Source organism: Budorcas taxicolor, chromosome 25 (assembly GCF_023091745.1).
Source record: "Budorcas taxicolor isolate Tak-1 chromosome 25, Takin1.1, whole genome shotgun sequence".
NCBI classification, from domain to species: Eukaryota; Metazoa; Chordata; class Mammalia; order Artiodactyla; family Bovidae; genus Budorcas; species Budorcas taxicolor.
The window spans coordinates 1,403,131-1,418,069 of record NC_068934.1 but is presented as its reverse complement, the minus strand read 5'-3'; the positions used below and the strand labels follow the sequence as shown (position 1 = coordinate 1,418,069).

The following is a 14,939-nucleotide window of genomic DNA, read 5'->3' as shown; positions in this document are numbered from 1 at the left end:
AACAAAAGTCCAGGAACAGATGGCTTCTTTGGTTAATTCCATCAAACATTCAAAGAAGAATTAATACCAATTCTTCTCAGAATCTTCCAAAAAACAGAAGAGGGAGAAACTTTTCCAAACATGTTTTATGAAGCCAGCATTGTGTTGATACCAAAACCAGACAAGGATGCCACACAAAAATAGAAAAAATACAGGCTAATATTCCTGATGAAAATAGATGTAAAAATACTCGACACAATATCAGCAAGCCAGATTCAGCAATACATTAAAAGTTTCATAACCATGATTAAGTGAGATTTATTCCAAGAATGAAAGGATGGTTCAGCTTCCACAAATCCATTAAAGTTGTATGCCACAATAATAAAATTAAGCATAAAAATATACGATTATCATAAGAGACATAGAAAAAGCATCTGACAAAATTCAACATCCATTTAGGATAAAAACCCTTAACAGAGTATAAATGGAACACACCTTAACATAACAAAGACCATATATGACAAGCCCACAGCTAAGGTTATACTCAATGGCAAAAGCTGAAAGCTAGTCCTCTAAGGTCAGGAACAAGAGAAGGATGCACACTATTGCCATTTTTATTCAACATGGTGTTGGAAGTCCTAGCCAGAGCAGTTAGGCAAGGAAAAGAAATAAAAATCATCCAAATCTGAAACAAAGAAGTGACTGTTTCTATTTGCAGATGACATGATATTACATATAGAAAAGCTAACGACTCCAGTAAATTAGAGGGATATAAAATCAATACACAAAAATCTGTTGCATTTCTTTACATTAATAATGAATTATCTGAGAGAGAAGTTAAGAAAGCAACCTCATTTACAATTTCATCAAAGGGAATAAAATATCTAGGAATAAATTTAACCAGAGGTGAAAACCCCATATATTGAAAACTATGATATTAATTAACAAAATTTAAGAAGACACAAAGAAGTGGAAAGATATTTTGCATCCATGGAGTAGATGAATTAATATTGTTAAAATACTCATTGTTAAAATATTCAAGGCAATCTATAGACACAGTGCAATCCCTATTTCAATCTCAATGGTATATCATTTTTACAAAAATAGAAAAAAACAATCTAAAATTTGTATGGAACCACTAAAGACCCCCAATAGCCAAAATAATCTTAAAAAAGAACAAAGCTAGAGGGATTGTGCTCCTTGATTTTCTTACAAAACTATACTAATTCAAACATTTATTTCTGCTCTATTGACTATGCCAAAGCCTTTGACTGTGTGGATCACAATAAATTGTGGAAAATTCTTAAAGAGATGGGAATACCAGACCACCTGACCTGCCTCTTGAGAAATCTGTATGCAGGTCAGGAAGTAACAGTTAGAACTGGACATGGAACAACAGACTGGTTCCAAATAGGAAAAGGAGTACGTCAAGGCTGTATATTGTCCCCCTGCTTATTTAACTTACATGCAGAGGACATCATGAGAAACGCTGGGCTGGAGGAAGCACAAGCTGGAATCAAGATTGCCAGGAGAAATATCAATATCCTCAGATATGCAGATGACACCACCCTTATGGCAGAAAGTGAAGAAGAACTGAATAGCCTCTTGATTAAAGTGAAAGAGGAGAGTGAAAAGTTGGCTTAAAGCTCAACATCAGAAAACTAAGATCATGGCATCCGGTCCCATCACTTCATGGGAAATAGATGGGGAAACAGAGGAAACAATGTCAGACTTTATTTTTCTAGGTTCCCAAATCACTGCAGATGGTGACTGCAGCCATGAAAGTAAAAGATGTTTACTCCTTGGAAGGAAAGTTATGACAAACCTAGACAGCATATTAAAAACAGAGACATTACTTTGCCAACAAAGGTCCGTTTAGTCAAGGCTATGGTTTTGCCAGTGGTCATATATGGATGCGAGAGTTGGACTACAAAGAAAGCTGAGGGCCAAAGAATTGATGCTTTTGAATTGCGGTGTTGGAGAAGACTCTTGAGAGTCCCTTGGACTGCAAGGCGATCCAACCAGTCCATCTTAAAGGAAATAAGTCCTGAATATTCACTGGAAGGACTGATGCTGAAGCTGAATGCAAAAAGCTGATGCAAAGAGCTGATGCAAAGAGCTGACTCATCTGAAAAGACCCTGATGTTGGGAAAGATTGAGGGCAGGAGGAGAAGGGGCTGACAGAGGGTGAGATGGTTGGATGGCATCACCGACTCAATGGACATGGGTTTGGGTGGACTCCGGGAGTTGGTGATGGACAGGGAGGCCTGGCATGCTGCCTTTCATGGGGTCACAAAGAGTTGAACATGACTGAGTGACTGAACGGAACTCAACTGATAGTAATTCGATACTGGAATTAAAAACAGACACAGAGATCAATGGAACAGAACAGACAGCCATGAAATAAGCCCTTGCAAGTATATATAGGAGAAAAAGGACAGTCTCTTCAATAAATGGTGTTGGGAAAATTGAACAGCCACATGCAAAAGAGTGAAACTGGACCACTATCTTACATATATGCAAAAATTAACTCAAGTTGGATTAAAGAGTTGAAAGTAAGATCTGAAAGTATAGAACTCCTATAAGAAAACATAGGTGGTGAGCTCCTTGACATAGGTCTTGGTAGTGATTTTTTGAATCTGACACCAAAGCAAAAGCAATAAAAGCAAAAATAAACAAGTAGAACTATATCGAATTAAAAACTTCTACACAGCAAAGGAAACCATCAATGAGGAAAAGCAACCAACTGAATGGGAGAAAATATTTGCAAATCATACACCTGATAAGGAAATAATATCCAAAATATATAAAGAACTCATACAATTCAGTAACAAAAAGCCAAACAACCTTATTTTAAAAATGAACAGAATATGTGAATAGATATTTTTCTAAATAAGAAATACAGATGGCCAATAGGTACTCAACATCATTACTCATCAGTTCATTTCAGTTCAGTTCAGTTGCTCAGTCGTGTCCGACTCTTTGCAACCCCATGAATCGCAGCACGCCAGGCCTCCCTGTCCATCACCATCTCCCAGAGTTCACTCAGACTCACGTCCATCGAGTCAGTGATGCCATCCAGCCATCTCATCCTCGGTCGTCCCCTTCTCCTCCTGTCCCCAATCCCTCCCAGCATCAGAGTCTTTTCCAATGAGCCAACTCTTCGCATGAGGTGGCCAAAGTACTGGAGCTTCAGCTTTAGCATCATTCCTTCCAAAGAAATCCCAGGGTTGATCTCCTTCAGAATCATTACTCATCAGGGAAATGCAAATCAAAACCACAATGAAATATCATCTCATGCCTGTTAGAATGGCAGTTATCAAGAAATAACTAATGTAAATTGGTGTAACCACTATGAAAATCAGTATAGATAAGACTAAAAATAAAAACCTAACATAAGATTCAGCAAAGCTACTCATGGGTATTTATCTGAAGAAAATGAAAACACTGATTCAAAAGGACATACACACCCCTTCATGTTCACTGCAGCATTTTTTTTTTTTGGCAATGGCCAATATATGGAAACAGCCTGTGTCCACTGATGGATGAATGGATAAAGAAATTGTGGCATATAATAAAGGAATATTAAGTGGAATATTCAGCCATAAAAAAAGAATGACCTCTCCATTCGCAATAGCATGATGGACTTTTAGGGCATTATACTAAGTGAAATAAGTCAGACACAGAAGGCAAATGCTGTATTATCTTTTTTATATGTGGAATCTAACAAACAAGCAAACTCCTCAAAACCAAAGTCATAGATCCAGAGATCATACTGGTGGTTACAACAGGCAGGGAATGGGGATGGGAGAAATGGCAAAAAAAAAAAAAAAAATAACATGCCTCATTCCTTTAAGCTGGCTTAAAACTCAACATTCAGAAAACTAAGATCAAGGCATCTGGTCCCATCACTTCAGGGCAAATAAATGGGGAAACAATAGAAACAGTGACAGACTTTATTTTCTTGGGCTCCAAAAATCACTGCAGATGGTGACTGCAGCCATGAAATTAAAAGACGCTTGCTCCTTGGAAGAAAAGTTTTGACCAACCTAGACAGCATATTAAAAAGCAGAGACATTACTTTGCCAGCAAAGGTCCATCTAGTCAAAGCTATGGATTTTCCAGTAGTCATGTATGGATATGAGAATTAGACCGTAAAGAAAACTGACCACCGAAGAACTGATGCTTTTGAACTGTGGTGTTGGAGAAGACTCTTGAGAGTCCTTTGGACTGCAAGGAGATTCAACCAGTCCATCCTAAAGGAGACCAGTCCTGAATATTCGTTGGAAGGACTGATGCTGAAGCTGAAACTCCAATACTCTGGCCACGTGATGTGAAGAGCTGACTCACTTGAAAAGACCCTGATGCTGGGAGTGATTGAGGGCAGGAGGAGAAGGGGATGACAGAGGATGAGATGGTTGATGGCATCATGGACTGGATGGAGATGAGTTTAAGCAAGCTCCAGTAGTTGGTGATGGACAGGGACGCCTGGCATGCTGCAGTCCATGGGTTCACAAAGAACCGGGCACAACTGAGTGACTGAACTGAACTGCCTCATTCCTCCGTTCTAATTATTTCTTTTTCTTCTTGCTGCACACTTTTGTCACTTAAATAGCTACTACATGTCAACTTTCCCAACGTGAGGTAAGACAGGGTTTCTAGTTACACAGAACAGATCTGGTGGGGATGGTAAATATGCAAATAGAGGTGGAAGTAGGAGGTGGTCAAGCTGTCCTGGAATTATAAACAGCGCTTTGGTTTACTCTTGATCTCATTGTCTTCACAGAGCAGCTCAGGGCTGTGTTCCTATTGCTGATCACTTTTATTGAGTGATTTTCTCTTAAAAAGACTAATGCTTTTCATTCTTTTGGGGACTGCATTTTATCAAAGAAGCCACGTTTTTTTCTGCACAAAAATATTGCAACCCAGTGATCTGTGATAGTTTTTCCCTGTGCTAGAGTATGTATTACCATTGTTTCTGGTTCTCCTGGGCTCTGCAGGGGAGTCTTTCACTGGTGTTTCTGTTTTTCAGCGCTCAATGGATACCTCTTTGGAAACTTCCCTGAACCTGATATGTGCGTTGGTGAATCAGTGTCCTGGCACCTGTTTGGGATGGGGAATGAGATAGACATCCATTCCATCTATTTTTATGGTAACACCTTCATCAGCAGAGGGCATCGGACTGATGTCGTCAACCTGTTCCCAGCCACCTTCCTGACAATAGAAATGATAGTTGAGAATCCTGGAAAGTGGATGATAACCTGCCAAGTCAGTGATCACCTCCAAGGTAAAAAGGATGGAGGCCAGTGTGGAAATGGTTACAATGGTACAATTAAACCACACAGTCAACGGTGCTCACTTCAGTGCATGCTAATGGATGGCTTCTTGTCTGTGTTATATTTATTACAATTAAATATTAAACATAGGAAAATGTATAATGCCTATTTGGCATCTTATTGACAGATATTTATTAATTAATTACCTCCTTATGAACCAGGTAAGAGATGATTGAAAAAATTGATAAGACCTTCCTGGAACCTGAAATCTAGTAGTCAAATATAGTTATACATTTACAAAATGAATAAAATTTGAGGCAGAATGATAAATGCTCTTTGAGCTTTGTCACTTTACTGGAACAGTCAGAGGGACTACCTAATGAGGGGGTCCCTAATCTGAACCTAGAAGTATGGGTAGGAATCCGATAGATGAGGAAGAAGAAAAAGGCTTTCCAAGTAGGAGAAGCAACATGAACTGGGAAAAACACATGGGCAATTATAAGTAGAATAAAATTTACAATCAGAAATTGGAATTTATAGATAATCTGGTCCAACCAGAAAAGGATTTCAAGATAATATGTGCCACCTCCCTATCCAATTCTTGAATTCCCTTTTGGACATCTCTTTAAATTTTTTTAAAAAATTTTATATTGGAGTATAATTGATTAATGTATGATGTGTTAGTTTCAGGTGTACAGAAAAATGAGTTATACATATTCAAATATCCATTCTTCTTCAGATTCTTTTCCCGTGTAAGTTTCCCATATTACAGAGTACTGAGTATAGTTACCTGTGCTCTACAGTAGGTCCTTGTTGATGATCTATTTTATATAGAGTGGTGTGCATAACCCCAGCCTAGTAATTGTAGCAGCCCATTTCATCTCTGGGCTGCTCCATGAGAGTTCTTCTTTATATTGAGACACAACCCAATGACAGGTGCAAAATCCTTTGAAAGGTAAAGGTAAGCATTTGTTGACTTAAATACCTGTTGAATGATTCGGTCCAGGTTCCTTGGGTCCACATGGAGTAAGTCTACTTAGCTGGCCTTAGGTTCATGTTAGAGGAGTGATGAAGCAGATGTTTTAGAGAGGCAGTTTGGGCCTCAAGGGAGCAGTTTTGAATGGAAAGGCTAAGCAATGTCTGGAAGGTAATGCGTGCATACATGCTGAGTCCCTTCAGTTGTGTTTGTACCTTGTCACCAAGGTCGACTCTTGGCGAACCTATGGACTACAGTCCATCAGGTTCCTCTGTCTGTGGGATTCTCCAGGCAAGAATACTGGAGTGGGTTGCTATACCCTCCTCCAGGGGATCTTCCCAACCCAGGGACTGAACTCAGGTATATTACTTCTCCTGCATTGGCAGGCAGGTTCTTGACCATTAACGTTATCTGGGAAGCCCCTGGAAGGTAATAGCAAGCCCTTTTAGATCATTAGACACAAGTGATTTAAGAAGATTTAGGAAGCTAAATATGTCTTTATGCAGAGAAGACTCAGTGGAGAGATTCTGGCTACTGGATGCCAGTTAAGAAACACTGGCAACATTAAAGTTAAGATACATTAAAGATTTGGCCTAAGAAGAGAAAAAGAAAATGTTATCAGTTGGATAAACATGGAGTAAATAATGTATGATTCAATTTGGATCCTAACTACACACAGTCACCACAAGGACAGCTATGCAGCACTTCAGCACTGCTTTCATAACACATTTGTTATTCCCCTCAACCTTAAAGCAAGCCTCACATTTGTCCACTGGGTTATTCCAGATAAATTCAATTCAGCAAATGTTGAGTTGCTCAGTTAATATGTATCAGATACTCTCCTGAGAAGACAAAGATGAACATGACAGTTACTATTCTCTACCCCCACTCTAGACTTTATTGAGGTATAATTGATAAATAGGAATTATATGTAAATTCCTTGATGTTTTGATATAAGGTGTAAACTTTTTAAACTACACACAAGCTAATTAATATATCAATTACTTACATAGTTAAACTTTGTGAAGTTGGTGATGTTGAGAACACTTGAGATCTCAAAGAATACAAAGTTTCAGTTATGCAAGACAAATGGTCCTTGGGATCTAATGGTGACTGCTGTCAAAAATACTGTGTTGTATACTTGAAATTCTCTAAAAGGTAGATTGTAGGTGTTCTCCACAGAAGATCCTTAAATTTGAGAAGAAATTAGTTTTAAAATCAAGGCATTAGCAGCCATTTGAAATTAGATTCTTAAATTTGGCCAGTAGTTGTAGACATAAGCTGGAATACATTACTGAAATACAACATTTACTAAATTGTCCATACTCTCAGAAAAAATGTTTAAAATTGGAAGATAGGTATAATTCAATTTTAAAATTAGCAATCACCTCTAGAGATAATGGTGTCACATTTTGATGAATATCTTCCCTATTTTCTATACCTTTATATATAAATGCATAGTCTTTCCAGACTTTACCAGTTTGATAACTTAACAACAGTATCACTTGATTACTATTAAGGTTGAACATTTTTTTGTTGTTTGTTCTTGGGCCAATAGTATTTCTTTTGTGGATAACCTATAAATGTTTTGTTCATTTTCTATTGAAATATTTACTTTTTTCTTTCTTATTTATCAAAGATATTTATGTATTAATCTTTTGTCCTATGTGTTAAAACACTCCTCTACCCACTGTTTATTTTTACTTTTAACATTGTTTATGGTCCTTCTTTCTGTACAAAAGTTTTAAATGTTCATGAAGTCAAATAAATCAGTCTATTCTTCCTCTCTGATTGCTTTTGGAGCATTTATACATTGGTTCTTGGTTTTCCTGTTTTATAGCTGGCATGCTGGGGCAATACAATGTTGGTAACTGCAAAAGTGGTATTTCTCACCCCAAGATGAAGGGTCAACAGAGGCACTACTTTATAGCAGCTGAAAAAATTCTTTGGGATTATGGTCCTCAAGGCTATGACAAATTCAGTGGTCTTCCCCTAAACGCCTCTGGCAGGTAAGCTCTCTTTGCTGATGTTTCTAAGCCTCTCATAAAAGAGGCATCTGTTAGACTTTTTGCTGCAATCTCATTTGTGTTCCAGGCACTGTTCTTATGAGTGCATACTGCATAGATGGCACAATAGCATCGTTTAAGAAGCTCTGAGTCCCAAAATGTATATACTGCTGAGAATTGTATATACAATTGTATATACTGCAGATAACTTCAGAGTATCTCAGAGCTATGGTTTTTTCAGTAGTCATGTATGGATGTGAGAGTTGGACTATAAAGAAAGCTGACCACTGAAGAATTGATGCTTTTGAACTGTGGTGTTGGAGAAGACTCTTGAAAGTCCCTTGGACTGCAAGGAGTGCTAAACAGTCAATCCTAGAGGAAATCAGTCCTGAATATTCATTGGAAGGACTGATGCTGAAGCTGAAACTCCAATACTTTGGCCACCTGATGTGAAGAGCTGACTCACTGGAAAAGACCCTGATGTTGGGAAAGATTGAAGACAGGAGGAGAAGGGGACAACAGAGAATGAGATGGTAGATGGCATCACTGACTCAATGGACATGAGTTTGGGTGAACTCTGGGAGTTGGTGATGGACAGGGAGGCCTGGCGTGCTGCTGTCCATGGGGTCACAAAGAGTTGGACACGACTGAGCGACTGAACTGAACTGAACTATTTATTGCTTTATGATTTGCTGGCCAAATCAAAGCACTAGATTCATTTATTCATCCATCAAACACTTCAGAAGCATCTACTATGTGCAAGTTGCAGCATTAAGTGCCATGAGAATTACTAAGCTGACAGAGAACAGACTAAGGTCTTACACATATTAAGCAGAAATAAGTCAGGACTCTCAGTGGAGTTGAAAGAGCCAAGGAAGGTTACCCTTTTTGGTTTGAGGACAGCCTGAAATAAGTGAAGCCCCTTCTGCCCAGACTTCATATTCCTCCCTGTCCAGTACAATGCCACTTTCCTCCTTCAAAATCTAACTTTACTGTAACTTCTTAAGTAAAGTCTCCCTGACACCTGAGTAATTTTCTCTGGGCTTCCATAGCATGTAATATTTTTCAAATTGAATCTAACAATTTATTAAGTGGATGAAGACCCCGGTGACATTTATTGTAGGATCATATGCAAATATGTCTAGGAAAGCATTACAAAATATACAGTATGATATCAACAAGTATTGCTCTTACCCTGTAATCCTTGTCATGTTTGAGGCAATGTTTAAAAAATTGTCTTTGTGATCAATAAGATTCCTTTTGTTTTTTTCATTATAAATTTCATTCATTCTTCCACCAAAGTGACAACCTTTAACCTTGCCTGAAGAATTTGTGTGGACCACCTATGAAAAACTCTTTGATATCAACATTCCCTATTGACTAGTATTTTCCCATGAACAAAATAGTGAAAATTAACATTGAGAATTATGTCTTAGAAGCGTTCCAAAATTAGAAAGCACCTTATAAAATATGAAATATTAAGCTATATTCAATGGATATTTAATGTAATATGTGAAAACACAATGTACTAAGTGACATGAGAGATGCAGAAAGGTCTAAGATAATGTTCCCGATCTCAGGTACAGAAAGAAGCTGAATATACAGAAGAAGAGAAGTAACTTTGCAAGTTACAATAATATTAAGATGAGCTGTCCAGACAGTGAGTTGTCTGGGCATTTAGAAAGAGCTAATATAGCCAGAAATACATCACAAAGGAAGTGAAACTTAAGTAGGGTCTTTTTTTTTCTGAGTTGTTTTCTTAAAAAAATTTTTTTTTCTTCTTCTTATTTATTTATTTATTTATTTTTAATTTTACTTTACAATACTGTATTGGTTTTGCCATACATTGACATGAATCCACCAAGGGTGTACATGAGTTCCCAATCCTGAGCCCCTCTCCCACCTCTCTCCCCATATCATCTCTCTGGGTCATCCCAGTGCATCCTCTATCCTGTATCGAACCTAGACTGGCAATTCTTTTCTTACATGATAGTATACATGCTTCAATGCCATTCTCCCAAATCATCCCACCCTCTCCCTCTCCCTCTGAGTCCAAAAGTCTGTACTATGCATCTGTGTCTCTTTTGCTGTCTCGCATACAGGGTTATCATTAGCATCTTTCTAAATTCCATATATATGTGTTAGTATACTGTATTAGTGTTTTTCTTTCTGGCTTACTTCACTCTGTATAATCGGCTCCAGTTTCATCCGCCTCATTAGAACGGATTCAAATGTATTCAAGTAGGGTCTTTTGAATGAGAGAATTTATGTAAGTGAATTGCAAAGAGAGGGAAATTTTAGATGCAGGGGTTAATGTAAAGCATCTGCCATAAAGCAGAGTAATTAGATCAGAGTGAATGACATGTGAGGGATTTGCATGGGGTATGAGCACTTACACAGAGCAGTGGAGAGAGGATTGGAGCAAACCGGATATCGTTTGCAGGGGTCCTCCAATCTGTTTGAACTTTACTTGATTGGCAATAGGGAGCAACTAAAGATTTCGGAGCAGATAAAATGACAATGAAAATGACTGTTTTAAAGATTTTGGAGTATCAGTGCATATGCTTAGGAAAAAACTCAAGGGAGCCAATGTAAGATAGAGGATGCTGCATGGATAGATAGGAGGTTCATACTATGGTCTAAACACAAGGTGAGGAGCACACGCATATAGAGCGGGTTGTGGGAAGAAAGGAAAGGAAAAGATGAAATAAAAGTGAAGAAAATGAAGGGTGCAAAATAAAAGGTTACAAAGTCAGGATGAACAAGATAAGAGGAAGAGGCAGAAAAAGAAGATAGCTGGCATGTCTGCAAGAGTGGTACTATGCCAGAAGCAGAGGAGGGATAGTACTAGCTGGAAGTTATATTATTGTATTTCACAAGTTTGAAATTTTGTATTTTGTATATATAGTTTATATGGTAACTCCACTGATTAAACTACTTGATTAACTAGATACTCCATTCCTTAATCATGCCAGATATCAGAGCTTACAATTTGCAGAGACTATTCATATTGACATCAGCAAGAGATAGAGGGATGCTCATTCTGCAAAGAAAACAGTTAGCTCTTTGTTACTTTGTAGGACACCATCTGGGACTCCAGTATTGGTAAGTAAGGAGTTTACCTATGCCTCCTTTGGTTGCTGGACCTCTGGGGAAGAAAGTACAATGGCTAAGAGAGAAATGAGCTTGAGCACCAAACAGCTTCTGAAGAATTTTAAGGCTGGGCGACTATTCCTGGGAACTTGGCTGAAGACTGTGCTATCTTTTCTGGGGAGATGGGTGGATGAATGGGCTAGAAACAATACAATAAAGCTCCATAATTAAGGCACTTAATTATGGATGTGCAACCCAGTCATCTCCCTTCTTTTTCCACAGTGACTCTGAGCTCTACTTCACACAAGGCAACAACAGAATAGGAGGGAAATACTGGAAGGCTCAGTACACAGAGTATGTTGATGCAACTTTTACTCGAAGAAAGGGATTCTCTGAGGCAGAAGCCCACCTTGGAATTCTGGGTACAGTGAAATCATCTGTCATGTTTGGAAAGAGGGGAGATGTTTCAGTGGGGCATGTAATCTAACAGGGAATGACTCTTCTGCTCCCATTCACTTCTCTGTCTCTTTTCATCTCTTCTTCCTCCTCCTCTCAACATTTCTCAGGTCCTGTCATCAAGGCAGAGGTAGGTGACACTCTGTTAGTGACATTTGCCAACAAAGCTGACAAGGTCTACAGTATTTTGCCCCATGGTGTGATCTATGACAAAGCTTCTGATGCAGCCCCAAACGTAGATGGTAAGTCCTAGTTTGTGGCTTGGAAGGATCCTGGGCCCTTTACTTGCCAGTCCTGTGAGCTTGAGCAGCTATTTCAACTTTCTGAATCTTACACTTTTCCTCTATCAAGTGCAGAGAATTATGCTCACCTCACAGGTCTTTGGAAGAGATAGATGGGCTTCCTTGGTGGCTCAGACAGTAAAGAATCTGCCTGCAATGCAGGAGACCTGGGTTCTGTCCCTGGGTCAGGAAGATCCCCTGGGGAAGAGAATGGCTATCCACTCCAATATTCTTTTGTGGAGAATTCCATAGATAGAGGAGCCTGGGGGGCTACATACAGTCCTTGGGGTCACAAAAATTCGGACACATCTGAGAGACTATCACTTCACTTCCGACAGAATTCAGGACAGGGTCTGGTGCACAGTAGATATTTAGGAAATGTTAATGCCATTCCTTTACTCTCAGTAACATAATAAATCTCAAAGTGGGCTACTTTCACAGCCTCACCCACTTCTCTAAGATGGAGAGTTTTCTGCTGTAATTGCATGGGATTCTCTGTGTAAGGCTAAGGGGAAAATCTGATTTCCATCGTTTTGTTGAAGTGAAACCTCTTACATATGGGCTTTGCTTTGTCTCTATGGGCAAATATTTATTTAAAACTTTTATGGGCTTACCATCATATATGTATCCCCCAATCACAGAGTATGTAGCACAGGCTGTCTACATGTAAGAAAAGCAGCTTCTACCCAGTGGCTGCAGGAACTATCCTTCCATTCATGATACTGTTCTTGGGAAATCCTGGCTGTGTGGGAAGCCTTTCTCATCGTTATAGCAGACACCATGACTCCTGAGATACTTCTTTATTGCCAAGTATGAGGCTGGTCCCAGTCCAGGGCAGGCTTTGTGGTGCTGGGGAAGGAACAGAGAAGGAAAGGGGGGAGGAAGCATTCCCCATTCCCTAGTCTCCCCCACCCCGCACCCCCTGCCCACTGCAGCAATGTGTCCTGTGCCCACATCCTCTTTCTTGGTCAAAATGCTCATGATGACTTTTGCAGAAAGAACCCTAATGACAGCTGAAATGTCTACATTTCTATTGTTTATCTCAGAAAACTTTCTGCATACCTGTTTGCAAGCCCTGGACAAAATGCAGGAAGTCTCTGGCCTCAGTCTAGTTGAAGAGATTCAATGCATTCATTTGACAATACAATGTGAGGGTCAAGTACGAAGTCTTTGGAATCAGCCCTGGGTTTAATCCTGGATCTGCCATTTACCAGCTTTGTTACCTTGTGCCTTTGCTTACCTCCTCTAACTTGTAGTTATTTGGGTTATTTCCTAGTTCAACCTTCTAGATTTAAAACTCTTTAAAGGTAGGTCTCTTGTTTAACTTCTTGGGATATCCTTTAAAGGCCAAATATAATAAATTCCACATCATAGAAGGTATTAAATGATATTTTATGGATTTACATTTATATATATATGGGCAATTATCAGTCTTTAAGATAATTTAAAGACAATTATCACTCTTTTAATATTTGCTAAACTTGAGATTTGAGTAAGAAGTAGTATCTGTGAAGATATTAAGTATAAACTGTGAAGAAGATAGTCCTTTGATATAAGCATCTATCTCATAAAACAGTAGATGGTGGCCATGACCTCTCTGATAGGATACAGTGGAAACAACTGTCTTTCCACAAAGCACATCATCAGACAGAGATGCACCCTGAGCTGGAAGACCCAGTCTGACAAGTTTCTCATTCCTGGCTGTTGCTTTGAGTAGCTGTTTCACTTGTCTCCACAGGATTTCTGAAGCCAGGGGCACATGTTAAGCCAGGTGAGATCTTCACATACAGATGGACAGTACCTGAAAGTGTCAGGCCAACAGCTGATGACCCACCCTGTCTGACTTATCTTTACTTCTCAGCCGTTGAACCAATCAAGGACACGAGCTCTGGCCTTGTAGGGCCTTTGCTAGTCTGTAAAAGGGGCGTTCTCAATCCTGATGCGACACAGGTAGGCCATAAAGTCACCAGGCTTACAGGGTTGTATGTGAGAGAGATCAGGAATGTGGCTAGAGAGTAAATAGTAATTGTCCGTTACACAAAGGTGATTTTTTTCCTCAGTGCTCTCGAAATCGACTTCTACATAATGAAGATTTTATTTTATTTTTCATAAATTTAAGATGCAAATTTTAATTTAAGATAATTTTAGTGTAAATTTAAGATCTGAAATTTACTGATGCCTATGCGGAAAGCCAGGATCTCTGCTTGTTTGGCTGGATTTGGTAACTCTCTTTCCCTGGGCATTGCTTTGATTCTAGAATCTCCAGAGACCTATATAGAATATAAATTGGGATATTTTGGGAGGCAGGGGGTAAATTTCTCAAGGGCTTCCCAGGTGGTGCTCGTGGTAAAGAATCTGCCTGCTAATGCAGGTAGACATAAGAGTTGCATGTTAGATCCCTGAGTCAGGAAGATCCCCCAGAGGAGGGCATGGTAACCCACTCCACTATTCTTGCCTGCAAAATCCCAAAGACAGAGAAGCCTGGCAGGCTGCAGTCCATATGGTTGCACAGAGTCGGACAAGACTGATGCAACTTAGCATGCATGCAATTTTCTTAAATTTGTCTACACATTAGACTTACCTGCCCACCCCCCACCTTAAAAAAAAACAAAACTGAGGCCCCTTTAAACACCCTTTATTCAAGTGTTTCAGACCAATTAAGTCAGAATTTATAAGTGATTCCAATGTGCAGCCAAGTTTGAGAATCACTGTAGCTCACCACTACAGTCCAAGAGTTAATCACTATGACCAAAGAAACAAGAAAACAAGTAGATATTTTCTTGCAAGTCCCAACTTAGAGGCTTTGATTAAGCCACACTGATTAGTGTGGCAAAGCATAGCATTTCAAGCTATATCTACATGATATTAAACA

General features: G+C 39.1%; 1 protein-coding gene across 1 annotated transcript in view; it reads left to right on the top strand.

Annotated features, from left to right (window-relative positions):
- Nucleotides 1-14,939, top strand: part of HEPHL1 (hephaestin like 1) — an 89,577-nt gene that overhangs the window by 33,809 nt on the left and 40,829 nt on the right. The window contains exons 5-9 of the mRNA XM_052662105.1: nucleotides 5,012-5,266; nucleotides 8,072-8,240; nucleotides 11,613-11,752; nucleotides 11,897-12,028; nucleotides 13,806-14,017. Coding sequence (XP_052518065.1) covers nucleotides 5,012-5,266; nucleotides 8,072-8,240; nucleotides 11,613-11,752; nucleotides 11,897-12,028; nucleotides 13,806-14,017 — 908 coding nt within the window. The remainder of the gene's footprint in view (nucleotides 1-5,011; nucleotides 5,267-8,071; nucleotides 8,241-11,612; nucleotides 11,753-11,896; nucleotides 12,029-13,805; nucleotides 14,018-14,939) is intronic.